This window comes from Phoxinus phoxinus (genome assembly GCF_949152265.1).
Source record: "Phoxinus phoxinus genome assembly, chromosome: 9".
NCBI classification, from domain to species: domain Eukaryota; kingdom Metazoa; phylum Chordata; class Actinopteri; order Cypriniformes; family Leuciscidae; genus Phoxinus; species Phoxinus phoxinus.
In genome coordinates, this window is record NC_136884.1 from 30,035,415 (window position 1) to 30,062,261 (window position 26,847).

Sequence of the window (26,847 nt, forward strand, 5' to 3'; positions counted from 1 at the left end):
ATACACAGGAGCTAAACCATTTAGGGCTTTATAGGTCAGTAACAATACTTTGTAATTGATACGGAACTTAATAGGTAACCAGTGTAGAGATGATAAAATTGGTGTTATATGATCATATTTTCTTGACCTAGTAAGAACTCTAGCGGCTGCATTTTGGACTAACTGTAGCTTGTTTACGGAGGATGCAGGACAACCAGCTAATAGAGCATTACAGTAATCTAGTCTCGAGGTCATGAATGCATGAACTAACTTTTCTGCATCAGAAACTGATAGCATATTACGTAGCTTAGCAATGTTTCTAAGGTGGAAAAAGGCTGTTCTTGTGACATTTGAAATATGATTTTCAAAAGACAAGTTGCGGTCTAGTATAACACCCAGGTCTTTTACTGTAGAGGATAAAGTAACAGGACGTCCATCTAGATTAAGGTTGTATTGTAAGAGGTTTTGTGGGCAGTTTTTTGGACCAATCAGTAATACCTCCGTTTTATCTGAATTTAATAGAAGAAAATTACACGTCATCCAATATTTTATATCTTTAACACACTTTCAGATAATTTAGTGTTATCATCTGGTCTAGATGAAATATATAATTGAGTGTCATCAGCATAACAGTGGAAACTTATTCCATGTTTTCTTATAATATTACCAAGTGGCAGCATATAAATTGAGAATAGCAGAGGGCCTAACACAGATCCTTGCGGCACTCCATAATTTACTGACGTTATCTTTGATTTTTCCCCATTTAAATGGACAAAATGGTAACGGTCTGATAGGTACGATCTAAACCAGCTTAATGCCTGTCCCTGAACACCAGTGTAATTTTGAAGTCGATCTAAGAGTATTTTATGATCTATAGTGTCAAACGCAGCACTAAGATCGAGTAAAACTAGTATTGAGATACAGCCTTGGTCAGAAGCTAAAAGTAAATCATTTGTAATTTTAACGAGTGCAGTTTCTGTGCTATGATGTGGCCTGAATCCAGACTGAAACTTTTCATAGATATCGTTTTCTTGCAAGAAAGAGCACAATTGAGCGGACACAACTTTTTCTAGTATTTTAGACATAAATGGAAGATTTGAAATGGGTCTGTAGTTTGCTAGGTTATTTGGATCTAATTGTGGTTTCTTAATAAGAGGTTTTATAACTGCCAGCTTGAATGTTTTTGGAACATGTCCTAAAGATAGAGACGAGTTAATAATATTGATATAATATTGTAAGATTGAACAGTTCTGAGAAGAATCATCTTCAACATAATGCACAAACCAGGTAAACCTGATAATCTAAAATGGCTCTGTCAAAAATGATAAAGCCAGCTATATAGGAGTTCAGTAATAGTTTCTGATACATATATTTATTAATATCAAACAAAAATGGGGGGGGGGGGGGGGGGGGAAGAGAATGGTTTGATATAGAAAAGTTCCAGAGACCACTGGTAGGTAGGTAAAGTAAGCGAGAAAATAAGTAAATAAAGAAATGGTGTACGCACTAAATAGTTTAAATCATTAATGTTTTGCCTTTTAGACAGAATCTCACGGATTAGGTGTGGTTCAAACCTTTTCTTTGGTAGATATTTTCAGCACATCACTGAACATGTTTTTTCTATTTCACAAAGAATTTAACTCTGGATGCTGCTGATATATGTTTTATTATGCGTATGACACAAATGCACATAGGTATTTCTATTTCTCTTGTGTAATTTTAGAACAGGACTTTTATTTTGGAGTTGCGATTGACGTCATAAGGCTGCGCCGCGCTCTTGCTTCTGTTGTGATTCGGCCAAGCGGCAACCTCCCTGTCTCTCTCTTGAAACCAACACGGAAGTGAATTAAACGGCAATTCATCGACTGGCCACTTGAGGCTGGCTGCAGAAGGGAGTCAAATCTGTATCTCCCGCATGTTAAAATGTCCAACTTTACAGCAGAACAAAACATGTTTACAGCCTGGTTCTCTCCGTGGCTTTGGTCTATAAAGCTAACTTTGCCCTTCATAACAACTGTGAGGGGGGTGCATTTTTTTATAACTCACCCGTGTAGTTGATTAATATTTAAAGTTCTGCAAAATTAAGGGTGTGTCCACTTTTGAGTGACAGGCGGATTCCCGCGGATGTCAATGCTAGCCGGTTAGCAGTCACTTCACTTCAGCAAATTCCAGCTGCTGAACTTGCCATCTCTGCCGTGTTTGTGCTTTTCTTCGGGATTATTTCATATAATTTAATACACACATTACCTCGCCCACGGCTTTGGATTCCGCCGTTTTTCGTCGAGTGTCGTTCGAGAGAACACCCAGCGCTGTATTCCAGTTGTTCTCCTCTGTGAACATGCACTAATGGATGTGATGTCTGACAATTTCGTTGCTTTTTGGAGTTTTCAGATTTAAAAACGTCTATAGATATAAAGGCTACACTCGTTCTGCGGTGCCGTTGCTCTGGACAGATTATAACATGCTTATGTGCCGTCAGATGAAATCCTGCAGGTGTCTTTGTTTCTCCGTCCATGCAATAAATGCACATCCTTGAATGAGCGCGGATTTCTAGCGCATTTACTTGAACTTCACAGGTAATATATCTATGTTTTGACCCATTTGAGAATTGAGATGCGGCCAAAATCAGAATTTAAAATGGACTGAATAATAAAGCTCTCTACGAACTTGACGAGCGATGCCGCGCTGACGGACCATAGACTGTAATAAAGAGTGACTGACATGTAACATTATGCACATAATCACGGTCACACACACTCTCAGAGTAGCCTAATATTGTAAAGTTACTGCATAATACATTTTCAACAAGCAGAATAACTTAGCTGCACAGAATCGCGATACACAGTCTCACTTGTAGCTATGTCTTTTAACTATTACAATATTTCGAAGGGCAAAAACGGGACCTTTTAATTGCCATTCAGATTTTAATCATCAACTGTCAGTGCCCCTGTGCAGTCGCAGACTTGGTACTGTGAGTAGCATATAGCATTAGCTCCCAAGCCTGCTAACTCCATAACGTCGCGCTAGGTGGGCGTGGTTTCAGATAGCCCGGCTCCTCAGCTCCGCCTCTTTGCCCATATTCTGTTATCCGGGAGTGACGAGCGGTGACGCGAGGCCAAGATGGCGACGGCCGGCTCCGCCCACTTTAGGCTTCAAAAATGCTCTTCAGAAACCTACGGGTGACGTCACGGACACTACGTCCATATTTTTTTACAGTCTATGGATTCGGCTGAAGAAGGTTAGTGTTTGTAAAGTGTTTAACTCAAAGCTATCCGGTCAGGTAATTTCGTCGTTTTAACAGGAATTGTGACAGGAATGCGTTATTATTGAACGTAACGTTGTGATGCATTATCTAACATCAGTGCATGTTAATTTGTTTGAGTAAAGCGCATCCACACATGATTAACAGAACATTTGCATCTCATTTCGCTCCCTTTATCATGAATGAGTTTATCATAAACACGAATTTAGTCACGAGTAGAGATGAGCAAAACATAGCTTTTTGAAACTCCGAGTCAATTGAATCAAATACTTTTCAAAATGATTCAGTGATTCGAAGCGCTCGATTCAGCGCGCATGAAAATAGTGTAACGTTAAATGCAGAGTACTAACCGTAACCAGGGGCGTAACCAGACAATAAACTTAAAATTTATAAAAAAGAAGGGGACGCCAATAATATGTTTACACAGAGGAAAGCCTTACTACTATTATGAGTGTATGGAGAGACAGTGCCATATCCTTCCTCTCAAAGTTTCTCTCTGGTTCAATGAAAAAGCTGACTAAATTGACCAAAATATTCTTCATTGGAGTACGATATTGACAAAAAATTATCTATATTTTCTGGGATTTTATCGATAACAATAATTAGACAATATTTTGCTGAGTGTGTTATTGTGCTGGTACCTTGGCAGGTTTAGGACTGCCGTGGACAGCTGACTCTTAATAGTTTTTAGTATTCTTCATATTCTGTGTGGTGGTCAGTTCACTGCAGTTACAGAAATAATAAATATTTTACAGAAAAAATATATTTTCCAATAAGTTGAAATAGATTTTTTTACCTTTTATTGGCATTTTTACCTTTTATAAATCTAATTTAAAACTAATTATGTGCATGCATCATCTTTTGTGTCAATTTCATACATTTATTCCAAATAATAATAAGACACAATAGGGCTGTTACTAATCAAATGAAATAAGTATCAACAAACTCTTTGCAATGGAGAGGAAACAGAAGCTGCGTTTGAAATGGCATTTAGATGCTTTTACACAGACATAAACACAGATATTTTGATGTTTTAAACATAAAACGTTGAATAATGATATTTGAAATGGTTTAAAACATGAAAAGATACTTTAAATGTTAAATTAAAACTGCCAGTAGGTGCAGCAAGTCACTGTTAATGAGTGAGTCATTGAGATTCAACTGATTCGTTCAAAAAGCTGATTCGTGAAACACCTCGGTGTGTTTCTCAGAGACGCAGATACAGTGCTGTGGCTTAGTTTTCAACTATTTTCGATGGTGAAATAGAGCTAAAACAGGCAATATGGTGTCTAAAATGTAAGTCACTTAATATTAGGCTAACTTCTTGTTTATTAAACTTGTATCAAATCAAAATCACATGTTATCATGCTAAATCTGGTGAAAAACTGCACTCTTTGTGTGATATTAGATTGTATTAACTATATTAAATTATATAAACCGACTAAATCACACATTGAAAGCGTGAAAATCTGTGCACCCGCACTAGTCTAACGTTAATCTAAAAGACTAACGTTACATCACGTAACGTTACACGATATGGGTGTGTGTGAGGCATATAACATTAGCTACTACGGTGTTAAACAAGCTACGTAAACGCATAGAACTGTATAAAACAAGGATTAACGTTATAATCGCTAACATAGCGGACTACATCAGTGACAAAAAAAAAAGTTTTGTCATGATTTATTAATGACTCAGCATCATCTTTATTAAAGAGAAAATAATCACTTCATCCGATGTTTAAAGTGAATAAAATAGCCTTGACTTACCGGAGTTCCACAACTACTGTAAAAACTATGGTTCTCTCCCACCGGACTGCGTGTTGGTGAGGTAAAAGAGGAGCAGACAGTGGACCAAAGCACTGTGAGGCAAGGGAGGGGGACTCAAAATGTTTAAAACGTTTAGTTTTTTTTGCCCCGTTTGCATTGTTTTACTACTTACACAATTATTTTAAGTATATATCATTATTTTATTTACAATACACATATTTTAATTATATTTTTAGGGAGGGACAACCCTCAGATAGGGGGGTCCTGACCCCCCGACCCCCCCGCGATTTCCGTAACAATAAATTTTTTTACATTTTAAAATGTAATTACATATCATTAACTACCTAATTTTAATACGAAATATTAATCTAATTATGAGATGTTTTATATTTGTGTTCTTTTATTAATTTGTAGTTTGAGTCTTTTTATAAATTTTAGTCTAATCAGGTGATTTAAGTCCATTAACTCTCTCTGACTGACTCTTTGCCAGTGCACTGAACTAGAGCTGTGACACACACTTCTATTTATTTCTAATAATTTCTACTAATTATTCTCATCCTGCACATACTATTATAAAGATGGCGTTTATTAAAGTGGAGAGTGAAGACATGAAGATTGAAGAAACAATCAGAGTAAAATATGAAGATACTGAGGAACAAACATATATGGCATTTATTAAAGAGGAGAGTGAAGAAATGAAGATTGAAGAAACATTGACAGTGAAACAAGAAGATCCAGAAGAACAAACAGGTTGGTTTCATTCTCACAGCTAAACTCACTCATTTGATCCTTATTAAAAGCTAGAAATGAATGATAGTTTTGTTGTTCAGTTCACAGGTGAGAGAGTCAGTCAGAGTAAGAGTTAATGGACATAAATCACCTGATTAGACTAAAAACACTCAAAACTAAATCTCAAAATATTACACTGCAGTTATTTATAGTTGGCGTTTAATTATAGATGACACTTTCATGAAAACATTTGCAGGTGGTTTGTTAAAGTTGTCATTACTCATGTTTGTTTGTTGTTCTTACCAGTGTTGCCAGATTGAGACGGTGATTTCCAGCCCAAAAGCTCACCAAAACCCGCCCACTCCAAGATAAAACCGCCCAAAATTTTACCACCAAAATAACGTGATATAATTTTATGGCCATGTCATTCAAGGTTGATAAGCACAATTTGTATATCCTTAAAACAAAATAACGATGATAAAATAAAATAAAAAATAAAAAAAATTCCCAGGAAAACGGATCAAAACAGGGCAATAATTAGGGAGAATTAGCAAATATGACTTTAAATGTCCAGGTGGACACTGTCAAAACGGCAATCAAGAAATTAACCGATGACTTTAACCCTCGGAACATTGCAGAACATAACGCAGACTTTAACAGTCAAAACTGATCATTGTTGATTCAAACCTTTGTCAGCCGCTGTCAGGGACAAGAGTGCATGCAGTCTGGACGGTGTAAAAGTTGCAGATGTCTAGTTAGGCTAGTGCGCACATGACCATGGAAAGGAGTCGTCCCATATTCAATTTCAATTCAACTCATTCAACTGTGCTCTCCTCATCAGCTATTCACCATCGAGTCATCAACCCCCACATGTGTACGTTTTTAGAGTTGCTCTCACTCTTTACTGTAGATGCAACTTAGGCCCAATCCCAATTCTACCCCTTCGTCTACCCCTAACCCTTCCCCTTGAAACAGAGTGGCAAGGCGTAGGGGTGAAAATATTCCCCTAAGAAATGGGACACCACTACTACACCGTTACACGTCATTATACGTCATCGCCTACGTCACAGGAGATGCGCCGATGTTTATCACAAACTTCCAAGATGCACAGGACTTGTATTCTGTGGTGTTGTATTAACACGTTGGAGGTACAGACCTATGTTTGTCCTATTTTGACCTATTTATTTATTTACTGTGTGAAATACGACATTGTGTGGCGTTCATGTGCGTTCAACTCATAAATACGATCTTTGCGAGATGACTTGAACGCACCAATAGCTTGTGTGCTTTGTGTGTGGGAGAGAGTAGATTTTTTTACAAACATTTCTTTGAAGGAACTGACCGTAAATATGTATACAAGATTGAATGTAACATAAAGCAAATCATTATTTGTCATTAAAATACCTATTAAAGCCAACAATTCTTACATTTATGGGTCTCCTTTTTTGCTTGGGCAGCCATTTTGCGTCTGTAGCTGGTGTATGCAGTGACACTTCTCATACCCCTTCGTTTGAAGTGTGGTCCTGAAAAATCTTCGTTTGAAGGGCTATCTGGCCCTTCCCCTTAGCCCTTCCCCTCCAACCAAAAGAGAATTGAGACAGCCCTACCCCTTCACGCGCACGAGCAAAACAGAGGGGAAGGGGAAAGTGAAGGGGTAGAATTGGGATTGGCCCTTATGTCATTTCTTTGGCATTAGCGATCACTTGAATTTACAGCTACAAGTTATCGCGCTAAATCGCGTCTTCCTGCTGATCGCTCGTTGATTGGCTAAAAGTGCGTGCATGTGTGTGTTGTAATGTCATGATGACTGATTTTATGGACTATGCACACTTTAGTTTAGTTTTTTAACCAATTAGACTTTAAAATGTAGATGTTTGAAAACCGCCGAACTGACCCCAAACCAGCCCAAATTTTGTCCACCCGCCCAAACACTTCTTTACCCGCACAATCAAATTCAAAACCGCCCAATCTGGCAACACTGGTTCTTACACTGTTTTGACCTGCAGATGACGTAAGTGTGTGTCATCATTTAAATTAAATCCAGTTCAATTAAAAAACCATCCGTTTCTCTCATCACTATTTACAACTGACCACATTCGTGTTTACGAACTGATTCACGATATTGGGAGCAAAATTAGACGCTCCTTTTCTTTTACTCAAGTGCTGATGTACTTTACTCACAAGAAATAACGTGCATTAACATTAGATAAAGCATTACAATGTTACATTAAATAATAAATAATTACCTTTAGATCGCTTGCAAAAACTATAAAATGCACTGATTGGTTTGCATCTATATAAACGCTTTAAATTGTTTAAAACACGAACCTTTCTTCAGCCGAATCACAACAGTTGCTGGAGCGCGGCGCAGCCATATGACGTCACGTCGACGCACCATAATAAAAGTCCTGTTCACACGCTAAAATGTGCATGGAAATTACATACAAAAACACACACACATAAATAATAAAACATATCGGAAGTATTCAGAGTAATAAACACATTTAAATACATGTTGCTGAAAATAATTGCTTATGAAAGTGTTTGTAACACATCTAATATTTGAGATTCTGTCTAACAAGTCATGAGGTTGGCTTTTTATTTTTATTGGGGTTTTTTTCACAAGCCATTTTGTCATTTTTGTTTGATGCATTTTCTAGTGCCATAGCAAAAACGATTACTGTCATACAACAAATGGTTGTCTATAAATTAAACCATTATTAGTGCTACAGATTATAAAAAAAAAAAAATGAATGAATCCTAAATGTATATTAGTGCAATTGTCTTCTATCTACATTAGCACAATACAGGTGGATGTGTAACATGATCTAACCTCTATTTAGAGGTTTTATTGCTGTAGATTTTCATCAATCTTTTCTCAAGGTCAGCATGTGTCTTTCCAGTCTTTTGGAGTGACTAGTGTTTCTTCAGACAGACATATATCTGAACATCTGCTTTCACATTGCTTGTAGGGGTAAAGAGAAATATCTGACCATTTTGAGCCCTAAACAAACTCAGCCTAATGTCAAAATCACAAAAATGACAAGGTTTAAATGACAAATGGAGGTTATTAAAAATATACAACGGAGACAGACACATAGAAAGCTGGTGTTTCAGTGGGACAGCGTCAAATACTCTGACACAGCCTTAAACATTAACAAAAGATCAGTTAATGTAAGGTTTGTTTAATTTTAATGTAATATTTTGTTAATGTATAGTTGTCCACAAAAGTCCACATCTATGGAACACTTAATAATGTATATTTGTAACATTTGCTGGTCAAGACTGGAATTTTGTAAAGCAAATAAAGATTAAAAATTTTTGCTTGAACTATCCCTTTAAACGGAGAAGTTTTTCCGTGTACAGACGACACCATTGACGACACCACGATCCCCATTAACACGGATCCGCGAAAACGAATAAAACCCCCCGTGTTTTTAAAACCAGTAGGGGAGAGCCGGGACAGGTGAAACACTTTTCAGATAAACGTTGTTTTTTAAGATAAGGTTACATATATATATATATTTATGTATGTGTAATCAACAACTCACATATGTTCTCTTAGTATCATGTGTTATTTGGTACAAATCAAGAATGATTTAAGCTAAAATTTATTTGAACAGTTGTTGTGCTTTGGTTCAATCGTCCCGCTCATTGCAACACAGGGGTATGGGACGGATGAAACATAACAGTTTAAACGGCAACTATTCATCTAATGCTTGTTTTTATGAACAATACCTGACAAGTAACTTATGTACATATTGTTACAAATATATTTTGTAATTTATTTTAATTTAAAGATTCATTAACATTTTTGTTTGGTCGCCCAATAAACAATAGGCGATAACCCTATGCGCATTTTGCGTAATCTTTCTAATAGGCTATTTTGACGAAGACAGACAAATCCGCTTACAATTCATTTTCTTACATTTCTTCCTTGAGTCATATTGAGTGTTTGCTAGTTGAATAGCCTGTTATTATGAAGAAAACAAGGTTTATTTATTGAAGATTGAAGATTGGTCAATTGATGATTATTAAAGAGATAACATGGAACAGTATATGAATCTATGAACAGTATAGGCTAAATAAACATCTATGAACAGTAGCCTATAGGCTAAACAACAACTATATAAATAACTGGTTTAATTCATGTCACAAAGTTCACAGATGTAATGCCCTGCACCATCGACACTTCCCCAGGCATGGAGGAATTAAAGGCTTCGCCACACACCACACATTCCTCCTCCTGGGAACCTGCGTTTGCGGTGGCAGGAGCGACTGCAGCAGAGGCGGCGGTGGCAGGGATGGAGAAGAGTTGTTTCTTTGGAAGACGGTGCTTCTTCAGAGCCGGAGCGACTGCAGCAGAGGCGGCGGTGGCAGGGATGGAGAAGAGTTGTTTCTTTGGACGACGGTGCTTCTTCAGAGCCGGAGCGACTGCAGCAGAGGCGGCGGTGGCAGGGATGGAGAAAAGTCGCTTCTTTGGTGCTTCGGACTTTGTTCAGAAGACGCTGCTCCTCTTCCTTCACTAAAGCCGCCTTGACTGGGTGTCTGTAAGGACCGCAGTTGTCCTGGAACAGTAAATAGGACAATGGCAATAATTATCTTGATTTATATAGACCTAAGTGTTTGTATCATGTTTTAATGCAAGCTAATGATAGCTAAACAACTTGGAATTCACTGCACATGACTGGAAAGGAAGACAAGTCAAACACTAAACTTCACTTGCCTCCTCCTCCCTCCTCTCTTGTTTTCCTTCCTAGGACCAGCCTTAGGAAAGGGACGGACTGCCTCCGGGTTAAAGTCTTGGGCAGCTTCAAGGATATCAATGTCTGCAAATGGAAGGATGACATTTTTTTTTAAAGAACTGGTTAATTTTAAATGTAACATTCATTCATGCATTTATTTATTTATTTATCATTCATCTATTTAATGTACCTGGCGTCGCAGAGGGTTCTGGTACCTGGTCTGCACTGTGTGATGGGGGAGGAGGACGCTCTGTCACGAATGACGGGGCAAAGGCATCCTTATCAAAGACGTCAGGATTCAGGGCCAGATCCGGTGCAATAAAACCCAGCCGCCAGGTTAGATACTGTTGCCGCCAGGGGTAGTGTTGCTGCCTCCAGGGAGGGGATGTCATATATTGTCATATGCTGACCTGGATGGTTTTTCATACACAGGTCTGCAGCTGTGTTGACGTAGTGTTTGAGTGGACCCAACACACTTCGATCCAGAGGCTGGAGGCGGTGGGAACAGTGAGGTGGGAAGGACAACATCACAATCCCGTGTGCCCTGCAGAAGTCTATTGCTGCTCCCGAAATGTGTGAGTGGTGGTTGTCCAGCAACAGAAGCAGCATAGACTCCTTGGACACACGGGTGTGAATGGCAAAATGCTGGAGGAAAATACCATTTTTTTTCAAGGGAATATGAAGAACGGGGGGACATGGTTGCCCTGCGCGTTACCCGCGAAGGCGACCAATGTCCCCTCTCCCCAGAAGTCATTGCTCCTACCTGCCTCTCCCCCGTGGCGGCTATCACTCTGCCCGGCACCTGCACAGCACCTGCAAAAACAAATGTTGAATGAAATGTTAACTTTTAAATGAAATTAAGCACGTATTTATAGTTAGACTCGTGTTTATTTATTTATGGATGTATTTTATTTATCTGTCTATTTATTAACATGAGTTTCATGAATATAGCCTACCCGTCTCATCCACGTTCCAAATATCCTTCGCCATGAATTTTTGGCGGTCCAGGACCTTCTGTAAATTGCTGAAGAAGGAGTTCACATTGTTCTCATTAAAACTGGTTGCGCGCTGCATGCTGGTGGCTTGGGGGCTGGTGGCTTGGCTTTCGCTGGAGAAATGATGTGAGCCAGTCCTTCCCTGCCATCTCCTCCTTCTCCCAGGAGGCAGGGCATTTGCAGTGAAATCTTGCTGCAGGTTGGTATGCAAGCCTGCGTACCTGAGCTCATGGAACATTTTTATAATGAAACAGGACATTTTTGTAACTTATCTTGGTCATCACTGTGTGTGTGTGTTTTGTATTCATATTTAACTGTATATAGTTCTGTATTTATTGGTGTTCATGTGTGAATGTAGGATGTAGTTTAATTTTGTGTTTCCCTGTTTTCTTCACACTGACCTCTTTAGGGCTCAAGCCGAAGTAAATGGCAGCTGCTCTTTTAAGATAGGCCTGCAGCTTGACCTCCTGCTCTGGGTTGAACACCCTATTATTTGGGTTCAAGTAGCCTGGGGGCCTAGCTTGCTGTAGGGATGTCTCAGCTCTCCTCTTCACGTAGCGTGACAGGGTGACATGGTTGAGGCCATGTTTTTCTGCTGCACACCTAATGCTGACCTCCATAGACACTATATCTAAATAGGCCCTTTCATACTGTATACCTCTGGCTCAACCTCTCCTTGTAGTGTTTCTCCTTATTCTTGGCATTTTCTGTAGGCTCATATGATTAAATAACTATTAAACATCGAAAACACATCTTATGCATTACAAATGTTTTCATTATTTATTGCAAAACACTTTTTTATTCAATGTGTCACGGGGTGACAAATAATCCCCGGAACTGATTCCACAAGAGAGGTGTTCCCGCTGGGGCACTTTCAGTGTAACACTGTCCCCGGGCCGGTGTGTGTCTGTTGTCATGACAACTAAACGGCAGATTGGAAACAGGTGCGGGGACTTCACTTTGAGTGCCTGATTGAGGTGGCGCCAGTGTTTGGAGAGGATAAAACACAAGGGGAAGAGAAGGCTGGGTGTTCTCTCTCCGTGTTGGCTTGTTGTTTCCTTGTCTTCCCCCGTCGATTTGGTGTGGTTCTCTATGTTTATAGAGTGTTGCAGCTGAAGGATCATCGTGAAAGAAGAGGAGTGTTGCTTGTGGGACCCGAGGGCAGTTTTGAAGAGTGGAATTCGTCGCCTGGACTGGAAAAGAGTGAGATGAGTGATTGACAAATTGAATCTCATAAACGCATGTTTTCTACACTAAATTGGATACTGGTTTGGAGTGCTCGGATCACGTTGTATACATCGCACTGAGTGAAATATACTGATTCCTTGTCGATCTCTTGCCTCCTCCTTGACCATTGGAAACAGCGAAGTGAAGCCCGCTTGTAGTGGTGAGGAAATTATTCACAACATCTGTCCCAACTCTGACGATCATCGGCTCTTCAGATCGAGACCTCTGGGTGAGTGTTGGCCTTATTTTGCACTTGAAGAGTGGATTTGTAGTGCTGGAATTGACGTTTCCCATCACGTTGCATGTTTGGAGTTGGACTGTCGTGTGTGTGTGGAAGATTTATCTTTTATCGCCGTGCACTCCCCATGTGTCATGCTGGTCTACCGTTCATCATAAGAGCCTAGTAAGATCGATTGTAGTCACCTGTTGGATGTCAGAAGGAAAAGCCCCCGTGTGCACACTACACATAAGAACTGTTTATCTCTGCTTGAAGTTTTTATGCTGTCTGTCCCAGTGAAAGCCCTGCTCAGCTGGTGACTCCGTCTCCTGCCACCCATGTGAGTTGTTCATCTCTATTTTAAGTGTTGATTCTGTCTGTCCCAGTGGAAGCCCCGCTCAGCTTGTGACTCTGTCTCCTGCCACCCATGTGAGAGCCGTTCACATCGATTTGAAGTGTTGATTCCGTCTGTTCCAGTGAAGGCCCGCTCAGCTCGTGACTCTGTCCCTGCAACACACGTGAGAACGGTTTACCTCTGCTTGAAGTGTTATGCTGTCTGCCCCAGCGAAAGCCCTGCTCAGCTTGTGACTTGAGTCTGTTGCAGCCCTGAAACCCACCTGTATGGTGTGAAGTGCCCGCCCGTTACAACCCACGTGAGAACCGTACATCTCTGCTGGAGGTTCTGATCCGGCCTGTTCAAAAAGAGTTCTGCTCCGCCGACGACCCTGAGGTTGCTGTGGCCCGGAGGCCCTTGTGTGGTGTTCATCCTTTACCACTGTGAGTCTGGCACCAGCGCCAGAAGGAAGTGAGCTCCGACCGTCTACTCACTTGGGATACCCACCTGTTCGTCACTCACCACTGTGAGTCTGGCACCAGCGCCAGAAGGAAGTGAGCCCAGACCGTCTACTCACCTGGGATACCCACCGGTTCGTCACTCACCACTGTGAGTCTGGCACCAGCGCCAGAAGGAAGTGAGCCCAGACCGTCTACTCCCCTGGGATACCCACCTGTTCGTTCCTTTACCACTGTGAGTCTGGCACCAGCGCCAGAAGGAAGTGAGCCCCGACCGTCTACTCACCTGGGATACCCACCTGTTCGTCACTCACCACTGTGAGTCTGGCACCAGCGCCAGAAGGAAGTGAGCCCTGTCCTACCTACTCACCTGCGATACCTACCTGTCCATAACTTACCACGGTGTTGCTTTGGATTCCTGGGAAGAGGAAGGAAGAGGATTTTAGATAGGATTTTCAAATTGCTTTTAGACATTAAATAAAGTTGTTATTCTTTTATTCCTGTCTCCTGCCTCCTCCTTTGACGCGCTCCTCAGGGTGATCCTGGTCCAGGGGTGGGTGCAGTCTGGCTTGGCCCACCTCGACCTGTGACAAATGCTTAAACACATAGTGTGACCACATTAACAGCGATTGAAACGTTTCAACAGTCCCGACAGCGCCTCCTGCCAGTTAATGTAATTGTGATGTACTTCACAGAGACACGAAGAGTGAAGATCCAAGCACAGCTTTATTTGACGGTAGCCAAGAATCGTAGTCAATACAGGAGACAAAGGGTCAAAACACACATAAACCATCCGAATACAAACACTAACTCGGGAAAACAGTGAAATCCAGGACACTGAGGGTCCAGAAGTGCAGTGGTAATATATACTAAATAAAACCTCAAAAAGAATTGACAGAGTGAACCAGGCTTTATAGACAGAACAAACAAGGCTAATAAGCAACAGCTGAAGACAATGAGTGATGATGAAACAGGGCAGAGTATTATGGGTAGTGTAGTCCACGACAGAGTAACAATAGTCTATGATGGAGAGCGCACTGGTGGACAAGCAGCACTTCAGCTGGAGACTGGGACAGTAATATATAACAGAAGTCAGCAACATATGGATTGGTAATCGCTGGCACGTGAGTAAAAGAGAGAGAGGTGTATGTTTTTCATTCAGATAAAGTTCCTCGTACCTGAATACAGATCTATAGTTTGAGGTAATCATTCCTCATAGTAACACAGCTTGTTTTATTAAAGGGGTGGTAAAATGCCCTTTTCACAAGATATAAAATAAATCTCTGATGTCTCCAGAATGTACATTTCCTGAAGAAAATGTGAAGTGGTGCTAGCAGTGACAAAACTGGCCACTCGGTTGCTAGAGTGTTGTAAATTATTGCATACGAGCCAACAACCATGTTCTACGATGTTCTGGTGCTGAGATATGGCTTATTCATGTTGTTCAGGTGGTTGCTATGGTTATCTGGATGGTTGCTATGGTGTTGCTAGGCAGTTGCTATGGTGTTGCTAGGTGGTTGCTAGGGTATTCTGGGTGGTTGCTAGGATAACATGGGTGGTTGCTAGGGCGTTGCTATGCAGTTGCTAGGGTGTTATGGGTGGTTGCTATGGTGTTGCTAGGTGGTTGCTAAGGTATTCTGGGTGGTTGCTAGGACGTTGCTAGGGTGTTATGGGTGGTTGCTAGGGTGTTGTTAGGGTGTTCTGGCTGGTTGCTAGGGTGTTTCTAATGGGTTGCTAAGGTGTTCTGGGTGGTTGCTAGGGTATTCAGGGTGGTTGTCAGGGCGTTGGTAGGTAGTGATTAGGGTGTTCTGGGTGGTTGCTAGGTGATTCTAAGTGGTTGCTAGGCAGTTGCTAGGGTATTCTAGGTGGTTGCTAGGGTGTTACTAGGGTGTTCTGGGAGGTTGCTATGGTGTTGCTAGGGCGTTGCTAGGGTGTTGATGATAAATAAAATGAAGCTCATATCTTGCTTTCTTTGATGTGAACTCAGTGATGTGAAGTTATGTTGCCGAGTGAGAATGGAAGTTTTAATGGATAGCGATCCAATCAGAGTGATTAACTCAGAAACTTAAAAATGGCACTTCATGACAACAAAGTTGCCAACCCCTTCTCTCTAACATCTCACTGTCACTGGTTTATCATGCAGCTCAAAGCATTATGGGTAGAATCTCTCTACAGTCTGTTCTCATTCATTAACACAGTTTCACTGATGATCCAGGATAATAAACCCTAAACCCAGGATAGAGCGGCTGAGTGAATGTGGTCTGGACTGTGTGGATGAGGCTCATTGTGTCAGAGACGCTGTAGAAGGACAGAGTTCCTGCGCTGTGATCCACATACACTCCTACTCTCCTGTTAATGGGCTTTACTGGGAGATCAGTATTTATATTATTGTGTCTGAATGAGGAACTGGAGGAAGAGCAGAACAAACTCCAGGACTGATCATTAGATCCAAACCGACACGCATTACTCCGTCCCTTCCTGCTGATGCTCTTATATGACACTGATATACACACACCACCACTCCACTCAATCTCCCAGTAACAGCGTCCACACACACTCTCTCTACACAACACCTGACACACATCATCAAATCTGTCTGGATGATCAGGATACGGCTGAAGCTTTGGGAAAGTGTCAGTAATCACTCTGTTCTCCTCAGACAGACAGAGGCGTTTATTCACTGTGTTCGGATCCAGAGTGAACTGATGAGAATCTGATGGAGAGAAAACACATCAGAATCAGGAATTATGAATCTGATCTTTTATTATAGCTGAACTCTTCATGTTCAATATATCTGCAGTGTCTCAGTGCAGTTTACCAGATATCCTGTGCAAATCATCACATGATCAACTCTAAATCTCTTCTGTCATGTTTTCTTTCTCCTTCTACAGGAAGAACATGAAGACACTCAGTGAGTTTCTCTGCTTGTGTTCTCAGTGACTTACATTGTAGGAAGTCGTTCCTGGTTCTGGGAACAATGTTGGTGAAAGTGACTGTGGAAATCAACAGACATGAAGAGAGTTATTATCATGTCGAGAGAAAACGATCCTAAGACATTTCTAACATTTTAACATTCAAAATCTTTAACGACCCCTCCACCCCCCCACCCCCACCCCCATCATCATCCCCATCAAACACACTAGCAGACACATTTAACTTAGGCCTTGTCCACACGAACACGGGTATTTTTATAACCTTGACTTTTTTTACGCGGTTCGCCCGTTCGTCCACACGGAAACGCAGTATCAGGTCACTGAAACCGAACATTTTTAGATTCTGCCAGGGTGAGGATTTTCAGAAACGCCGGTTGCAGTGTTGTCGTGTAGACAGTAAAACCGGAGTTTTTGCCTTGCGACGTCAAAGTGTGCGCCGTTATCCGCTGTGTTTGACATCAGATCGTGCGCCGCTGACGGCTTCTGATTGGCCAACGTGGCTTTACGGTTAGGTTTATATCGCCGCCTGCTGGTGTGGAATGCTCTTGACGGCGCTTGATAGCGTGTTTTTGCGTTTTCATGTAGACGGAGATTTTTTTCAAAAACGCAGGAGGGAAAACTCCGGTTATAAAAATACCCGTGTCCGTGTGGACATGGCCTTAGTAACTCATTCAATTCAGTTTTAATAGATGCTACAACAAATGAAGACAATAGACTATGTGCACGTTAGCATATGCTACTTCCGGCTGCGAAACCGATAGGGGGTGTCTGATGGACGACGTAGAGGATGTATATTTCTCCAGATGTCTTGGACATTTGCCGAATATTACAGTCGATGATGTTCATCGACTGGTTAGTGATTTTTCTCCAGCTCCCCAGAGCAAGAGAGAGAAGGGGTTTAAATATTACATCTCTCAGTATTTGCATAATTTTGAAGGTAATGTTAAGTCACAACAACATCCATGCTACGTGCTCAAGCTATGCTATCTGGTAACTGTTATGTTATTCAAATCCAAATTTATGTATAAAGCACTGAATAAAACAACACAGTTGACCATAGTGCTGTACAAGCAGTAAAACAGTGAGCAGAGAAAAAACTGCATATCCATATATCTAAATAGGTAATATAAAACTTCATAAAACATTCAAAAACATATATTATAAAAAGGAAATAAATGACCCTTCACACTTATCTTGATCGAACGCTATCATAAAAAAATATGTTTTCAGATGGCTTTTAAACTGACTGAGTGTAGAAAGGTCCCTGATATATAAAAGTAAACTGTTCCATAATTTAGGGGCTGCGACCGCAAACGCGCGATCCCCTCTAGACTTCATCTTAGACCGAGGAACAACAAGACGTTTCTGAAATTGTGATCGTAATGATCTCATTGACTTTTGTCATGTAATTCATGTATTATTGTATGTATTTTACCCCAAACATTCATTAATTTAAGAAGAACAATAATATAACCAAATCAAATATATCCGGCATGGTTTTTGTGAAAGGCAGAAAGTCATCAGTTGAAAATGAATCTGAAAATATCAGATATGAAGCTCTAATAAGAAATGTGTCTGTCATTTCGTCAAGCAGTTTCTGGATGTTCAGTCTCAGGAACTCCTTTAATTTTTATTTTAGTTCAATAAAACAAACTAACTTTAACTTTTCAACCAGAGTGTTCTCAACATCATTTGCCATCTTGTCGATTCTGTCTTTTACTGTATTATTGGAAAGAGGTACCAGTCTAAGTTTGGAAGCTACATGAGTCCCACACATTATTTTCTGCCATTTTTACACATGCGGGTTTGAGCAGAGTTTCCCCGATGGTGTGCGGCTTTTTTGATTGGGCAATGAGGAGAGCGCACTCGAATGATGCAACCGTTGCCTGTCTATTCTCCTCATTTCCAGATCTAGTGAAAGCATCTCTGAGGTTCTGGGGCCTGTTGGATATAACAAGTTATTTCTTCCTCAGGAAGAGTTCTCTGGGTTTACCAGCCGTCAGTGGGTGTTTGCTGCTCTGATGCCTCCTCAATTTGCTGGGCTTCATGCTTTCACTCGCTAGTCTCTCACCACAGATTACACACTCAATTCTCACCTTGTCCATTGAATGAAGCAAAATTCGAGATAACTGTCCAAATAAATCCTTGTTTTCTTTTAGCGATTTGCCATATTTGCTTTTGCCACCGCTGCCACGGTTTTTGTTCTGTTTTATTTTAAAGCTGCGCATGACTATTCCCACTCTCGCGATAGAAAATGTGCAATGTTAAGGAAATTGCTACACTTTTAATTTATAAACTATTATTAAAATATTCTAAATTAAATAATTTATCGTGCTGTTTTAAAAATTAATAAAAAATCTTCCAACCTAGAGTGAGCTTGGTGACCCCTCGTAAATCTTTAGCGACCCCGGGTTGGGAACCACTTCTACATGATATGAGATGATGGGGATGATTTCTGAGAGCTGGTGAATCTCCAGGACTTTACCTCTGTCTGAGATCTCTTTGCAGAAATCCTCCAGTTTGACTCTCAGCTGACGGACAGATTCTCTCACGCCATCAAAAGAGGAGAGAGAACTGAAGGGATTGTCATTTACGTCTGTAGATTCAGGAGGAGCTGAGAGAGACTGGAAACTCTACAGAAAACAGAAATCAAAGCTCATCACCTCCACACTTCATCAATAACCTGCACTACTGCCAGATCTGAGCGGCTATATAGTTATAAATAAGAGTTTAAATATTAGTGAAGTTTTGAACTGTTGTTGTCTGGAAACTCAATATATCATTCAGAAAAGTTTCCTCAGAGATTTCCAGAGCTGAACTGCATTTGTAAGTGCGTCTCGTTCAACAGAAGAAGATCAGATGAGAGTCTGACTGATGATGATATAATAACCGAACACACAGATCAACACTTCAGTCGACGGCTCATTCTGCGGTCATTAAATGTTTCTCTGTGAGTCTCTTGCTCAAGTCCACTATGACCCTGTTCTTCTAGATCTGTGTTACCTGCAGGAACTGGATGTGATCCTGTGTGTGTGAAAGCTGCTCCAGCTCAGCGTCTCTCCTCCTCAGATCATTGATCTCCTGCTCCAGTCGCTCCAGTCGTCCTTCAGCTCGACTCACTGTAGTCTTTTCCTGATCTCTGATCCGCTGTGTCGCCTCAGAGCGGCTTCTCTCAATGGAGCGGATGAGCTCAGTGAAGATCCTCTCACTGTCCTCCACTGCTGTGTGTGCCGAGCGCTGTTACACACACATCACAATCACACAGTGTCTTCAGTGAGTCCTGACTGAGACGTGTCAAACTTCTCTTCTTCTCCAGACTCACCTTATGAGACGCCACAGCCTCTCTCAGCTGCTGAAGATCTTTCTCTCTCTGCTGGATCCTCTGCTGGAACGACCTCTGCGTTTCTTTCAGCTGGAGCTAAAGGACAAACCAATGACAGGAGAAACATCACACAAATCATCAGCTAAACAGATATCAATCCACTTATATCATACACTTAAGTTAAGCGTGATCTGCCGTGACGTCACAATCAAGTTGAATTGTGGGATAAAGAGCTGCTGGAAGTGTACATCAGAGTAGACTCACTCCCTCGGTCAAAGTCGAGGGGTCGAGGGTCTGTCCATATAAACTTCCCTCGTCCACTTCACAAAGTGGAACGCACTTCAAAATGGCGACAGAGATTCACAGAGAAGGAAGTTCACGAGTGTGTATCTAAAAGTGAGTGGAACGCAGCCTAGTGTACCCCCCTTGGAGTTGTTATGATTTTATTTTATAGTACCTTAATGTCCTTTTTTGAAGACTGAAACTTTTGGACCCTATTGACTTTCAATATATGGACAGTCCTTAAAATACCTTCTTTTGTCTTCGTCAGAAAAAGAAAGTCATACCAGTTTGAAATAACTTGAATGAGAATTGAACTTGAAAACGATGAATGTTAATTTTTTTGGGTGAGCTACTGGTTTAAAGGGGTCCTATTATGCTTTTTTCCATGTTCATCTTTCTTTGGTGTGTAGTGTTTATGTTTGAGGATGAAAAAGTCCCTCCAGAAGGAGTTATTCTCTATATCAGTGTCACTGTTTCTGAACTCCCTGAAACATTATTAAACATGTGACTCCTAACACCTCTCAAACTTGCATTGCTGGTTTTACCAGCTTTGCTATAGGGATGATTCGCCCTACTACGAGTTTGTTTACCATCTAAATGACTTTGAAGCTGTTATATTAAGGTACAATTCTTGCATAGTGTGCCTTTAAGGGATAAAATGATTGACTACAGGGGGACTTTAAGCATATTGTTGTCGTGTAAACGTACCCTAAACCAGAGTTCAGACAGAGGGTGAAAAATAGACATTAAATAATGTAAATGTATTCTAGTAGACCCCATTAACAAAACTATGAGCCTGTAAATGATAATAATGGGATATCTTTAAGTTCATACCTGATTCTCTGTCCTCTGTGCTGCCGCTGATACAGTGTCGTGGTTTTTATGTTCATCCATCACACACAGCAAACATATACACTTCTGATCAGTGCGGCAGAAAACCTCGAGGATCTTGTCATGTTTCTGGCAGATCATCTCCTGCAGTCGTCCAGTGGCATCAGTCAGATTGTGTCTCTTTCCTTTAAACCAACTCTCATGTTGTTCAAGGTGACTCTGGCAGTAAGAGTTCAGACACACCAGACAGGACTTGACAGCTTTGTGTTTTCTTCCAGTACAGACGTCACACTGCACATCTCCAGCTCCAGCGTAACACTCAGCAGCAAGTTTAGTCTTCTTCAGTTTCTTCACCACTTCAGCCAGAAGTGTGTTTTTAGCTAAAGCAGGTCTTGGCCTGAAGCTCTGTCTGCACTGAGGGCAGCTGTAGACGCTCTTCTCATCCTCCTGATCCCAGCAGTCTGTGATACAGATCTTACAGTAACTGTGTCCACAGTGGATAGTCACTGGATCCTTCAGGAGATCCAGACACACTGAACACATGAACTCATCCTGAGAAAATCTGGCTTCTGCCATTTTACTGCATGAAGACAGAGACACAAACACACAACAGCTCAACTACACTTCAGTCTCACTTTCCCTGAACTCATGTGATTCCTGTTTCCTGGTTCTGTGTTTGAGTGTCGTGTGCAGAACAGGCGTGTCTGTAAATCAGTGACGAGGCGTGATGGTAAGAACAGTCACTGGTGTCAAAAAGTGCAATGCTGTTTATTGACAGTCTTTTGTGATCCAGCATTCCCAAAATTATGAGAAAGAAATAACAAAAATCTCTCTCTCTCTCTCTCTCTCTCTCTCTATATATATATATATATATATATATATATATATTTATTTATTTATAAAGTGCTGGTCAACTATAAAAAAAAATGAATCGCAAAATTCTATAATGAATTCAAAAGTACTGTATTCCGCACTTTTATTTTAAAAATACTCCTATATAAACAACAGTGCTATAACATTTGGTTTGCAAATACTTTAATCAAATAAGGTGCTTTTTAACAGCAATATTCCCTTTACACAGTTTAAATATTTATTGTAAATCTCAACTTAAACATTGTAACATACCATGGTCTGGGTGAATACTCGATTCTGATTGGCTGCAGGGTGTCCATTAAAAAGTGATGTAGGACACCTAGTAAAGGAGTTCTAAAACCGTTAGATTTCGATTGTAAAACTAATGTTTAAAAAATGTGTTATTTGGCAAGTGAACATGGTATAAGTGGGTTAATGCCCTTCGAGGTGTCCATTGTCAGGTATTAATGGACTTCGGGCATTAACCCTTACATAACTGCTCCGGGACTCAAGGGTTGAGGATCCAAACGCAGTTTAATGGGTTAATCCACAGACATTCACAAAGGCCAGGCAAAGGTCAAAACACAGATGAGCAGTCCAAACAAAGACAACGTCCAGGGCCAAGACAAAACCAAGTATATATCCAGGGAACAGAAATAACACAGATCCGGGGAACAAGGCTCAGAAATGCAGTACTTACAGACTAACAAGACCTAGCAAAGACTGACTGAATTAACCAGGTATAAATAGGCAGAAACTAACGAGCAATAGCTGAATACAATCATGGCTGATAGCCTGGGCAGTGGGTTATGGGTAATGTATTTGCTGAGTGATAATAGTCTGAGGTGGAGTACCCACTGAGAGCCTACTATGCTCTCATTGGTCAGATGGCCCAATCTGTTGTGATCGACAGCGCATATCAGAAATTACATTACATTACATTACACAGTAGCGATGGCATCAGTTTAACTGTTTCAATTCAAGTCTTTTGCAAGAAGTGGCTGATCAACCACTTTCACAAGCACGACTTGAGCATGTTACTAAGTGTTAAGTTTTTATTAAGTTTGTCAAATATGTCACGGGATGACGAAAGCCGGAACTACAGGCTGGGAAGTTGTTGTGGCGGGGAGCACTTCCGGTGTAACACAAGGCCGGTTCCGGTGATACACAGAAGTAGGAAAAACACGCAGAGAACGAAAGCTAATGAGGGGATTCGTTGCCAGCTGTGCGGGGAAAACAAACAGGCGATTGGACTAGGAGGGATATAAAAAGAAGCTGACGCTGCAGAGAAAGGGCAGTTGGGGGAGCGAAGAAGGATCGGTGGAGACGCAGCGGAGACACAGCGAGGAAAGGACTAGAGGCAGAGAGACTGGATTCATCCTAAGATAAGTGCCTGGTTATTCTCTGTCGTAAACATTCTATGAAGAAGTACTGTGTTGACATACTGCTGAAGTTCCTCTGTCTATCTTCTGAAGCTGGATGTTTGGAAATGACACAAGCAGTGAGAGCCCTGTTTGTATCAACACACGGAGAGGCCTCTGTCGAGGCTGTCGTCTGGGTCCGCACTCTGCCTTAAAGGGTTAGTTCACCCAAAATTGAAAATAATGTCATTAATGACTCACCCTCATGTCGTTCTAAGCCCGTAAGACCATCTTCGGAACACAGTTTAAGATATTTTAGATTTAGTCCGAGAGCTTTCTGTCCCTCCATTGAAAATGTATGTACGGTATACTGTCCATGTCCATAAAGGTAATAAAAACATCATCAAAGTAGTCCATGTGACATCAGTGGGTTAGTTAGAATTTTTTGAAGCAGCGAAAATATACTGACTCTAAATAAGACTTTATTTAGCATTGTATTCTCTTCCGGGTCTGTTGTCAATCCGCGTTCAGGACTCCACAGTGACGCTGCTGACGTTTTTACAGTGTGCGTTTCCCTCAGTCTATAAATGAAGCTCGGGCGCACCAGATAACACGTCATCAGCGTCTTACGTCAGCAGCGTCACTGTGGAGTCGTGAACGCGGATTGACAACAGACCCGGAAGAGAATACAATGCTGAATAAAGTCTTATTTTGTGTTATTTTTGGACCAAAAAGTATTTTCGACGCTTCAAAAAATTCTAACTAACCCACTGATGTCACATGGACTACTTTGATGATGTTTTTATTACCTTTATAGACATGGACAGTATACCGTATATACATTTTCAATGGAGGGACAGAAAGCTCAAGGACTAAATCTAAAATATCTTAAACTGTGTTCCGAACATGAACAGAGGTCTTACGGGCTTAGAACGACATGAGGGTGAGTCATTAATGACATTATTTTCAATTTTGGGTGAACTAACCCTTTAATGATCTGAGGTTTGTGCATGAATTGAGTGTGTTGCAGTGTATACACGAGTGTGGGATGCCGCAGAGTGTACGGGCGACCAGCCTATATTCCTCGACAAAGATGTGAAGTATACGTAATGAAAAGAATACTTGTTACAGATTATAAATGAGTACTAACTAACAGATAGATACTAGCTAGGCTTCAAGCTTCTTGCATCTGGGAAGTTGAACCCATCCAGATTTTTGTCAGCAAGGAAGAGCAAAGTCTCCTCCCAGTTCTTCTTATAAAGTCTTGAATCCATTGTTCATGCAGGTATAATGAGTGACAACACGTAGGTATAATTGGCAACAACCCGAAAGTCCCATGTGGCTTCCCTGTAGTAAGCGTGGCTGTCTTTTAGCAAACGTAAGCGTCTTTAAGAAAGCGTGTATATTATTTAGCAAGCGGTTATAGATACAAGGTCCTTTGTTCAGAGGACTGCTGACTCTCTTGACTTGAGAGTTTACTGGACTGAGGGAAACAGCACTGAACAATGACCTCTTTATTCATCAGTACATTTCAGATGGTTATATTTTTTATTAGTCCAGCAAGTTCCCTACATTGGCTGTGTCACACTGAGCTGTGAATTTCTTATTATGGCCTTTTCTGTTTTTACGTCTAGATGAGGGGTCAGGTAAAGCGAAGGAAATGCCATTCTCATATGGTCTATTTTCCACAACCCCCCTCTCCGTCTGAGTCCAGTGGAGAGCCTGCTAAAGCTGTGAAGTATACGTACTCTCCTCTCCCTCTGAGTCCAGTGGAGAGCCTGCTAAAGCTGTGAAGTATACGTACTCTCCTCTCCCTCTGAGTCCAGTGCAGAGCCTGCTAAAGCTGTGAAGTATACGTACCCTACTCTCCGTCGAGTCCAGTGCAGAGCCTGCTAAAGCTGTGAAGTATACGTACCCTACTCTCCGTCTGAGTCCAGTGCAGAGCCTGCTAAAGCAGTGAAGTATACGTACTCTCCTCTCCCTCTGAGTCCAGTGGAGAGCCTGCTAAAGCTGTGAAGTATACGTACCGTCTTCTCCGTCTGAGTCCAGTGGAGAGCATGCTAAAGCTATGAAGTATACGTACTCTCCTCTCCCTCTGAGTCCAGTGGAGAGCCTGCTAAAGCTGTGAAGTATACGTGCTGTCTTCTCCGTCTGAGTCCGGTGGAGAGCCTGCTAAAGCTGTGAAGTATACGTACTCTCCTCTCCCTCTGAGTCCAGTGGAGAGCCTGCTAAAGCTGTGAAGTATACGTACCGTCTTCTCCGTCTGAGTCCAGTGGAGAGCCTGCTAAAGCTATGAAGTATACGTACTCTCCTCTCCGTCGAGTCCAGTGGAGAGCCTGCTAAAGCTATGAAGTATACGTACTCTCCTCTCCCTCTGAGTCCAGTGGAGAGCCTGCTAAAGCTGTGAAGTATACGTACCGTCTTCTCCGTCTGAGTCCAGTGGAGAGCCTGCTAAAGCTATGAAGTATACGTACTCTCCTCTCCGTCGAGTCCAGTGGAGAGCCTGCTAAAGCTATGAAGTATACGTACTCTCCTCTCCGTCGAGTCCAGTGAAGAGCCTGCTAAAGCTATGAAGTATACATACTCTCCTCTCCGTCTGAGTCCAGTGAAGAGCCTGCTAAAGCTGTGAAGTATACGTACCGTCTTCTCCGTCTGAGTCCAGTGCAGAGCCTGCTAAAGCTGTGAAGTATACGTACCCTCCTCTCCGTCTGAGTTCAGTGAAGAGCCTGCTAAAGCTGGGGAGCATATTCACTCCTTCCTCTATTCGGATCCTGTTGAAAAGAACGTTGAAGCTACTAACAGTAATTGCTTTTAAAGAGATGTTTTAAAGAAAATAAAGAGATTTTATACTTACCTTTCGTTGTCCTGCCTGCTGTGGTGCAGCTCCTCACGGTGGTGTGCAAGTCAGGGGTGACGGCCGGTCATTTAAGTGCCCACCCCGACCTGTGACAAAAGTGGCGTAGTCGGCAGGGTTTTTACCACCGTGAGTTGGAGCGGCCGTAGATTCACAAATGGGGGACGACGAGGTACCAGCGGTTCGACCTCAAGTCATGCCGATTTTTATGGGGGCCCCTTGGGCGCAAAGATACGGAGGTCCTGGATCAGAACTAAGCCTCCAAGACTGGAAGACGCAGACGGAATACCTTGCGGGCTTACAAGGATTGAGCGAGCAGCAGAAAGTACAGTTCGTGCCGGGGTCACTAGAGGGTGAAGCTAAAAGAGAAGTTCAAGCCGCACCAGGAGCCACACGGGCTAACGTCAAAGCCATCTTTGACTTTCTGACTGAGCTGTACGGCGATGCCACCCCAGTAGCTGCCCTCAGGGCCCAGTTCTTTAATTCTCGGCAGGGGCCTAGGCAAACCTTGCGGGCATTTTCACTGAAGCTGCGGGAATAGTTTGCTCGATTGCAGGGACGCCGTAATCATGGTTTGGGAGATGAAGATACTTTATTACGAGATCAATGTGTCTTGGGGCTTTACGGTTACAGCTTCGCCGGGACCACACGCTGTCATTTGAAGATCTTCGACAAGAGGCTTTGGCCCTGGAAGTTG

The 26,847-nt window shown here is 41.7% G+C and overlaps 3 protein-coding genes across 6 annotated transcripts in view; all 3 read right to left on the bottom strand.

The window, feature by feature from the left end:
- The window catches only part of LOC307004279 (uncharacterized protein), a 72,468-nt gene extending 64,268 nt beyond the window's left edge, over window positions 1–8,200 (bottom strand). The window contains exon 1 of the mRNA XM_079623383.1: window positions 8,068–8,200. The gene's annotated coding sequence lies outside the window, so the exon portion shown is untranslated. The remainder of the gene's footprint in view (window positions 1–8,067) is intronic.
- Window positions 8,201–8,479: 279 nt separating this feature from the next.
- LOC307004274 (tripartite motif-containing protein 16-like) lies at window positions 8,480–21,770 on the bottom strand. Of its 3 annotated transcripts, XR_013798967.1 has the most exons (8): window positions 21,087–21,770; window positions 19,971–20,066; window positions 19,652–19,885; window positions 19,134–19,281; window positions 16,661–16,708; window positions 15,333–16,428; window positions 14,784–15,256; window positions 8,480–9,069 (listed from the first exon to the last, which is right to left on the bottom strand). XR_013798967.1 is itself a non-coding variant. In XM_079623368.1 (6 exons), exons 1-6 carry the CDS (start codon window positions 21,657–21,659, stop codon window positions 15,905–15,907), a joined length of 1,623 nt encoding a protein of 540 aa, XP_079479494.1. In that variant the 5' UTR covers window positions 21,660–21,770; the 3' UTR covers window positions 14,423–15,904. The 3 variants fall into 3 exon arrangements, 1 of the variants encoding a protein (XP_079479494.1); XR_013798968.1 differs by lacking the exon at window positions 8,480–9,069 and having other exon boundaries at window positions 14,423–15,277; window positions 15,322–16,428; XM_079623368.1 differs by lacking the exon at window positions 8,480–9,069 and having other exon boundaries at window positions 14,423–16,428.
- LOC307004281 (uncharacterized protein) lies at window positions 9,721–11,764 on the bottom strand (the record flags this gene model as incomplete). Of its 2 annotated transcripts, none has more annotated exons than XM_079623388.1 (5): window positions 9,721–10,307; window positions 10,466–10,568; window positions 10,675–10,973; window positions 11,248–11,297; window positions 11,441–11,764. In XM_079623388.1, the coding sequence occupies 3 exons, from the start codon at window positions 11,736–11,738 to the stop codon at window positions 10,776–10,778; spliced, it is 546 nt and encodes a 181-aa protein (XP_079479514.1). In that variant the 3' UTR covers window positions 9,721–10,307; window positions 10,466–10,568; window positions 10,675–10,775. The 2 variants fall into 2 exon arrangements, with proteins under 2 accessions (XP_079479514.1, XP_079479515.1); XM_079623389.1 differs by having other exon boundaries at window positions 10,171–10,307; window positions 10,700–10,973; window positions 11,441–11,738.
- Window positions 21,771–26,847: the final 5,077 nt, after the last annotated feature.

Coding starts and splice junctions, on each gene's coding strand:
- LOC307004274 (XM_079623368.1), bottom strand. CDS start 21,659: ATGGCAGAAGCCAGATTTTCTCAGGATGAGTTCATGTGTTCAGTGTGT. Junction 20,067..21,086: donor CACAGAGGACAGAGAATCAG/GTATGAACTTAA, acceptor TTTGTCCTTTAG/CTCCAGCTGAAAGAAACGCA. Junction 16,709..19,133: donor CAAAGAGATCTCAGACAGAG/GTAAAGTCCTGG, acceptor TGATTTCCACAG/TCACTTTCACCAACATTGTT.